Below are 7583 nucleotides of genomic sequence, written 5' to 3'. Positions count from 1 at the left end.
CATCCCCCTGCACCCCCTCCATCCCCCTGCACCCCCTCCATCCCCCTGCACCCCCTCCATCCCCCTGCACCCCCTCCATCCCCCTGCACCCCCTCCATCCCCCTGCACCCCCTCCATCCCCCTGCACCCCCTCCATCCCCCTGCACCCCCTCCATCCCCCTGCACCCCCTCCATCCCCCTGCACCCCCTCCATCCCCCTGCACCCCCTCCATCCCCCTGCACCCCCTCCATCCCCCTGCACCCCCTCCATCCCCCTGCACCCCCTCCATCCCCCTGCACCCCCTCCATCCCCCTGCACCCCCTCCATCCCCCTGCACCCCCTCCATCCCCCTGCACCCCCTCCATCCCCCTGCACCCCCTCCATCCCCCTGCACCCCCTCCATCCCCCTGCAGCCCCTCCATCCCCCTGCACCCCCTCCATCCCCCTGCACCCCCTCCATCCCCCTGCACCCCCTCCCTATCTCTGTAACCTCCTCCAGCCCCCTACACCCCCTCCCTATGTCTGTAACCTCCTCCAGCCCCCTACACCCCCTCCCTATCTCTGTAACCCCCTCCAGCCCCTACACCCCCTCCCTATCTCTGTAGCCCCCTCCAGCCCCGACACCCCCTCCCTATCTCTGTAACCCCCTCCAGCCCCCTACACCCCTCCCTATCTCTGTAACCTCCTCCAGCCCCCTACACCCCTCCCTATCTCTGTAACCTCCTCCAGCCCCTACACCCCCTCCCTATGTCTGTTACCCCCTCCAGCCCCTACACCCCCTCCCTATCTCTGTAACCTCCTCCAGCCCCTACACCCCCTCCCTATCTCTGTAACCCCCTCCAGCCCCCTCCCTATCTCTGTAACCCCCTCCAGCCCCCTACACCCCCTCCCTATCTCTGTAACCCCCTCCAGCCCCTTACACCCCTCCCTATCTCTGTAACCTCCTCCAGCCCCCTACACCCCCTCCCAATCTCTGTAACCTCCTCCAGCCCCCTACACCCCCTCCCTATCTCTGTAACCTCCTCCAGCCCCTACACCCCCTCCCTATCTCTGTAACCCCCTCCAGCCCCTACACCCCCTCCCTATCTCTGTAACCTCCTCCAGCCCCTTACACCCCTCCCTATCTCTGTAACCTCCTCCAGCCCCCTACACCCTCTCCCAATCTCTGTAACCTCCTCCAGCCCCTACACCCCCTCCCTATCTCTGTAACCTCCTCCAGCCCCCTACACCCCCTCCCTATCTCTGTAACCTCCTCCAGCCCCCTACACCCCCTCCCTATCTCTGTAATCCCCCTCCAGCCCCCTACACCCCCTCCCTATCTCTGTAACCCCCTCCAACCCCCGACACCCCCTCCCTATCTCTGTAGCCCCCTCCAGCCCCCTACACCCCTCCCTATCTCTGTAACCTCCTCCAGCCCCTACACCCCCTCCCTATCTCTGTAACCCCCTACACCCCCTCCCTATCTCTGTAACCTCCTCCATCCCCTACACCCCCTCCCTATCTCCGTAACCCCCTCCAGCCCCTACACCCCCTCCCTATCTCTGTAACCTCCTCCAGCCCCTACACCCCCTCCCTATCTCTGTAACCTCCTCCAGCCCCCTACACCCCTCCCTATCTCTGTAACCTCCTCCAGCCCCCTACACCCCCTCCCTATCTCTGTAACCTCCTCCAGCCCCCTACACCCCTCCCTATCTCTGTAACCTCCTCCAGTCCCTACACCCCCTCCCTATCTCTGTAACCCCCTCCAGCCCCCTACACCCCCTCCCTATCTCTGTAACCTCCTCCAGCCCCTACACCCCCTCCCTATCTCTGTAACCTCCTCCAGCCCCCTACACCCCCCCCCTATCTCTGTAACCTCCTCCAGCCCCCTACACTCCCTCCCTATCTCTGTAACCCCCTCCAGCCCCCTACACCCCCTCCCTATCTCTGTAACCCCCTCCAGCCCCCTACACCCCCTCCCTATCTCTGTAACCCCCTCCAGCCCCTACACCCCCTCCCTATCTCTGTAACCTCCTCCAGCCCCCTACACCCCCTCCCTATCTCTGTAACCTCCTCCAGCCCCCTACACTCCCTCCCTATCTCTGTAACCCCCTCCATCCCCCTACACCCCCCCCTATCTCTGTAACCCCCTCCAGCCCCTACACCCCCTCCCTATCTCTGTAACCTCCTCCAGCCCCTACCCCCCTCCCTATCTCTGTAACCTCCTCCAACCCCCTACACCCCCTCCCTATCTCTGTAACCTCCTCCAGCCCCTTACACCCCCTCCCTATCTCTGTAACCCCCTCCAGCCCCCCACACCCCCTCCCTATCTCTGTAACCTCCTCCAGCCCCTTACACCCCCTCCCTATGTCTGTAACCTCCTCCAGCCCCTTACACCCCCTCCCTATCTCTGTAACCTCCTCCAGCCCCCCTCACCCCTTCCCTATCTCTGTAACCTCCTCCAGCCCCCTACAACCCCTCCCTATCTCTGTAACCTCCTCCAGCAAGGGAACAGGAGGAGGCCATTCAGCCCCTCTCTCTCCAGCCTGTTACACAGGAACAGGAGGAGGCCATTCAGCCCCTCTCTCTCCAGCCTGTTACACAGGAACAGCAGGAGGCCCATTCAGCCCCTCTCTCTCCAGCCTGTTACACAGGAACAGGAGGAGGCCCATTCAGCCCCTCTCTCTCCAGCCTCTTACACAGGAACAGGAGGAGGCCATTCAGCCCCTCTCTCTCCAGCCTGTTACACAGGAACAGGAGGAGGCCATTCAGCCCCTCTCTCTCCAGCCTCTTACACAGGAACAGGAGGAGGCCATTCAGCCCCTCTCTCTCCAGCCTGTTACACAGGAACAGGCGGAGGCCATTCAGCCCCTCTCTCTCCAGCCTGTTACACAGGAACAGGAGGAGGCCCATTCAGCCCCTCTCTCTCCAGCCTGTTACACAGGAGGAGGCCATTCAGCCCCTCTCTCTCCAGCCTGTTACACAGGAACAGGAGGAGGCCATTCAGCCCCTCTCTCTCCAGCCTGTTACACAGGAGGAGGCCATTCAGCCCCTCTCTCTCCAGCCTGTTACACAGGAACAGGAGGAGGCCATTCAGCCCCTCTCTCTCCAGCCTGTTACACAGGATCAGGAGGAGGCCATTCAGCCCCTCTCTTTCCAGCCTGTTACACAGGAACAGGAGGAGGCCATTCAGCCCCTCTCTCTCCAGTCTGTTACACAGAGGAGGCCCATTCAGCCCCTCTCTCTCCAGTCTGTTACACAGAAGAGGCCCATTCAGCCCCTCTCTCTCTCCAGCCCGTTACACAGGAACAGGAGGAGGCCCATTCAGCCCCTCTCTCTCCAGCCTGTTACACAGGGACAGGAGGAGGCCATTCAGCCCCTCTCTCTCCAGCCTGTTACACAGGAACAGGCCATTCAGCCCCTCTCTCTCCAGCCTGTTACACAGGAACAGGAGGAGGCCATTCAGCCCCTCTCTCTCCAGCCTGTTACACAGGAACAGGAGGAGGCCATTCAGCCCCTCTCTCTCCAGCCTGTTACACAGGAACAGGAGGAGGCCATTCAGCCCCTCTCCAGCCTGTTACACAGGGACAGGAGGAGGCCATTCAACCCCTTTCTCTCCAGCCTGTTACACAGGAGGAGGCCATTCAGCCCCTCTCTCTCCAGCCTGTTACACGGGAACAGGAGAAGGCCATTCAGCCCCTCTCTCTCCAGCCTGTTACACAGGAACAGGAGGAGGCCATTCAGCCCCTCTCCAGCCTGTTACACAGGGACAGGAGGAGGCCATTCAGCCCCTCTCCAGCCTGTTACACAGGAACAGGCCATTCAGCCCCTCCCTCTCCAGCCTGTTACACAGGAGGAGGCCATTCAGCCCCTCTCTCTCCAGCCTGTCACACAGAAACAGGCCATTCAGCCCCTCTCTCTCCAGCCTGTTGCACAGGAGGAGGCCATTCAGCCCCTCTCTCTCTCCAGCCTGTCACACAGGAACAGGCCATTCAGCCCCTCTCTCTGCGGCCTCTCTGAGTGACTCCTTCCCTCTCTCTGCCACAGTGACGCCGTTTCCTATTGGTCCTCGGGGACAGGCTTTGCCGGGCTGTTGGGGGCCTTGTCGTATTCGGGACTGACCCAGTCTGGCCTGTCCCCACGGAGCACGGTCCTGCTCATGGTGACTATCCCCGTCCTGCTGTGCGTCAGGTAAGGCCGGGGGGAGGGTGGGGGAGGGAGGGAGGGAGTGACGGTGGGTCGTGTGAGGTTGCTGCATGTTCCCGAGGCAGTGGAGGGTGCTCTGGAGGGTGCTCTGGAGGGGGCGTGGTTTGCTCGGAGTATTGCGCACAGTTCCGGTCGCCGCGTTATCTGTCATTTCTATCAGTGAGCTGGATGAGGAAGTGGAAGGATGGGTCGGGCAAGTTTGCTGATGACACAAAGGTTGTTGGGGTTGTGGATAGGGATGTCAGCAGGTGCAAGACTGGGCGGAGAAGTGGCGGATGCAGTTCAGCCCAGATACGTTTGATAAGGTCCCCCCATGGTCGGCTCATGATGAAAGTGAGGAGGTGTGGGATGGAGGGAAAGTTGGCCGATTGGACAGGTAACTGGCTGTCCGATCGAAGTAAGAAGTCTCACAAACACCAGGTTAAAGTCCAACAGGTTTATTTGGTAGCAAATACCATAAGCTTTCGGAGCGCTGCTCCTTCGTCAGGAAAAGTGAATCGCGTGGAGGACGGAGAAGATCTGCAGAGAGATTTGGACAGGCTGAGTGAGTGGGCGAGGATATGGCAAATGGAGTATAACGTTGATAAATGCGAGGTTATACACTTTGGAGGAAATAATAACAAATGGGATTACTATCTCAATGGAAACAAATTAAAACATGCTACCGTGCAAAGGGACCTGGGGGTCCTTGTGCATGAGACGCAAAAGCCCAGTCTGCAGGTACAACAGGTGATCAAGAAGGCAAATGGGATGTTGGCCTATATCGCGAGGGGGATAGAATATAAAAGCAGGGATGTCTTGATGCACCTGTACAGGGCATTGGTGAGGCCGCAGCTGGAATACTGTGTGTGCAGTATTGGTCCCCTTATATGAGGAAGGATATATTGGCGTTGGAGGGAGTGCAGAGAAGGTTCACCAGGTTGATACCGGAGATGAGGGGTTTGGATTATGAGGAGAGGCTGAGGAGATTGGGTTTGTACTCGTTGGAGTTTAGAAGGATGAGGGGGGATCTTATGGAGACTTATAAGATAATGCGGGGGCTGGATAGGGTGGAGGCGGAGAGATTCTTTCCACTTAGTAAGGAAGTTAAAACTAGAGGGCACAGCCTCAAAATAAAGGGGGGTCGGTTTAAGACAGAGTTGAGGAGGAACTTCTTCTCCCAGAGGGTGGTGAATCTCTGGAATTCTCTGCCCACTGAGGTGGTGGAGGCTACCTCGCTGAATATGTTTAAAGCGCGGATGGATGGATTCCTGAGCGGTAAGGGAATTAAGGGTTATGGGGATCAGGCGGGTAAGTGGTACTGATCCACGTCAGATCAGCCATGATCTTATTGAATGGCGGGGCAGGCTCGAGGGGCTAGATGGCCTACTCCTGCTCCTATTTCTTATGTTCTTATATCAGATGGAGTGGTACTCCGAGCAAACCACACCCCCTCCAGAGACCACTCCATCTGACGAAGGAGCAGCGCTCCGAAAGCTTATGGTATTTGCTACCAAATAAACCTGTTGGACTTTAACCTGGTGTTGTGAGACTTCTTACTGTGCTTACCCCAGTCCAACGCCGGCATCTCCACATCATGTCCGATCGAAGACAGAGGGTGGTGGTGGATGGAAAATTTTCGGACTGGAGGCAAGTTGCTAGCGGAGTGCCGCAGGGATCAGTGCTGGGTCCTCTGCTCTTTGTGATTTTTATTCATGACTTAGAGTTGGGACGTCTTGTTGAAGTTGTACAAGGTTGGTCATAGAATCATAGAAACCCTACAGTGCAGAAGGAGGCCATTCGGCCCATCGAGTCTGCACCGACCACAATCCCACCCAGGCCCTACCCCCACATATTTACCCGCTAATCCCTCTAACCTACGCATCTCAGGACTCTAAGGGGCAATTTTTAACCTGGCCAATCAACCTAACCCGCGCATCTTTGGACTGTGGGAGGAAACCGGAGCACCCGGAGGAAACCCACGCAGACACGAGGAGAATGTGCAGACTCCACACAGACAGTGACCCGAGCCGGGAATCGAACCCGGGACCCTGGAGCTGTGAAGCAGCAGTGCTAACCACTGAGCTACCGTGCCGTCACCAGTGGAGTGCCCCAGCGGTCTGTTCTGGGACCCTTACACTTTGTGATTTTTATAAATGACCTGGATGAGGAAGTGGAGGGATGGGTTGGTAAGTTTGCTGATGACACGAAGGTTGGTGGGGTTGTGGATAGTCTGGAGGGATGTCAGAAGTTGCAGCGAGACATAGATAGGATGCAAGACTGGGCGGAGAAGTGGCAGATGGACTTCAACCCAGATAAGTGTGAGGTGGTTCATTTTGGCAGGTCAAATAGGATGGCGGAATATAGTATTAATGGTAGGACTCTTGACAGAGTGGAAGATCAGAAGGATCTTGGGGTCTGAGTTCATCGGACGCTCAAAGCAGCTGTGCAGGTTGAGGCTGTGGTTAAGAAGGTGTACTGGCCTTCATCAATCGAGGAATTGAGTTTAGGAGTCCGGGGATAATGCTGCAGCTGTATAGGACCCTGGTCAGACCCCACTTGGAGTACTGTGCTCAGTTCTGGTCGCCTCATTACAGGAAGGATGTGGAAGCCATAGAAAGGGTGGAGAGGAGATTTACAAGGATGTTGCCTGGATTGGGGGGCATGCCTTATGAGGATAGGCTGAGGGAGCTCGGTCTTTTCTCCTTGGAGAGACGTAGGATGAGGGGTGACCTGATAGAGGTGTATAAGATGTTGAGAGGTATAGATCGGGTGGACTCTCAGAGGCTTTTTCCCAGGGCTGAAACATCTGGAATATTGTGTGCAGTTCTGGTCACCTCACTATAAGAAGGATGTGGAAGCGCTGGAAAGAGTGCAGAGGAGATTTACCAGGATGCTGCCTGGTTTGGAGGGTAGGTCTCATGAGGAAAGGTTGAGGGAGCTCGGGCTGTTCTCTCTGGAGCGGAGGAGGCTGAGGGGAGACTTAATAGAGGTTTATAAAATGATGAAGGGGATAGATAGAGTGAACGTTCAAAGACTATTTCCTCGGGTGGATGGAGCTATTACAAGGGGGCATAACTATAGGGTTCGTGGTGGGGGATACAGGAAGGATATCAGAGGTAGGTTCTTTACGCAGAGAGTGGTTGGGGTGTGGAATGGACTGCCTGCAGTGATGGTGGAGTCAGACACTTGAGGAACATTTAAGCGGTTATTGGATAGGCACATGGAGCACACCAGGATGATAGGGAGTGGGACAGCTTGATCTTGGTTTCAGATAAAGCTCGGCACAACATCGTGGGCCGAAGGACCTGTTCTGTGCTGTTACTGTTCTATGTTCTATGTTCGATATTCGACCTGCCAAAATGAGCCACCACACACTTAGAACTCGTGTTACCGGCATTCTCCTCCTCTGTCTCCGCACAGCTACTTTCGCCTCCTG

The 7583-nt window shown here is 57.0% G+C and overlaps 1 protein-coding gene across 1 annotated transcript in view; it reads left to right on the top strand.

Moving 5' to 3' along the window:
• Nucleotides 1–3752: 3752 nt before the first annotated feature.
• The window catches only part of cln3 (CLN3 lysosomal/endosomal transmembrane protein, battenin), a 16035-nt gene continuing 12204 nt past the window's right edge, over nucleotides 3753–7583 (top strand). The window contains exons 1-2 of the mRNA XM_078208348.1: nucleotides 3753–4150; nucleotides 7568–7583. The exon at nucleotides 7568–7583 is cut by the window's right edge and continues 88 nt beyond it. Coding sequence (XP_078064474.1) covers nucleotides 4119–4150; nucleotides 7568–7583 — 48 coding nt within the window. The 5' untranslated portion in view covers nucleotides 3753–4118. The remainder of the gene's footprint in view (nucleotides 4151–7567) is intronic.

Source organism: Mustelus asterias, unplaced genomic scaffold (assembly GCF_964213995.1).
Source record: "Mustelus asterias unplaced genomic scaffold, sMusAst1.hap1.1 HAP1_SCAFFOLD_3549, whole genome shotgun sequence".
Classification (NCBI taxonomy): Eukaryota; Metazoa; Chordata; class Chondrichthyes; order Carcharhiniformes; family Triakidae; genus Mustelus; species Mustelus asterias.
The sequence above is the reverse complement of the archived record's forward strand: the minus strand, read 5'-3'. Positions and strand labels throughout refer to the sequence as shown.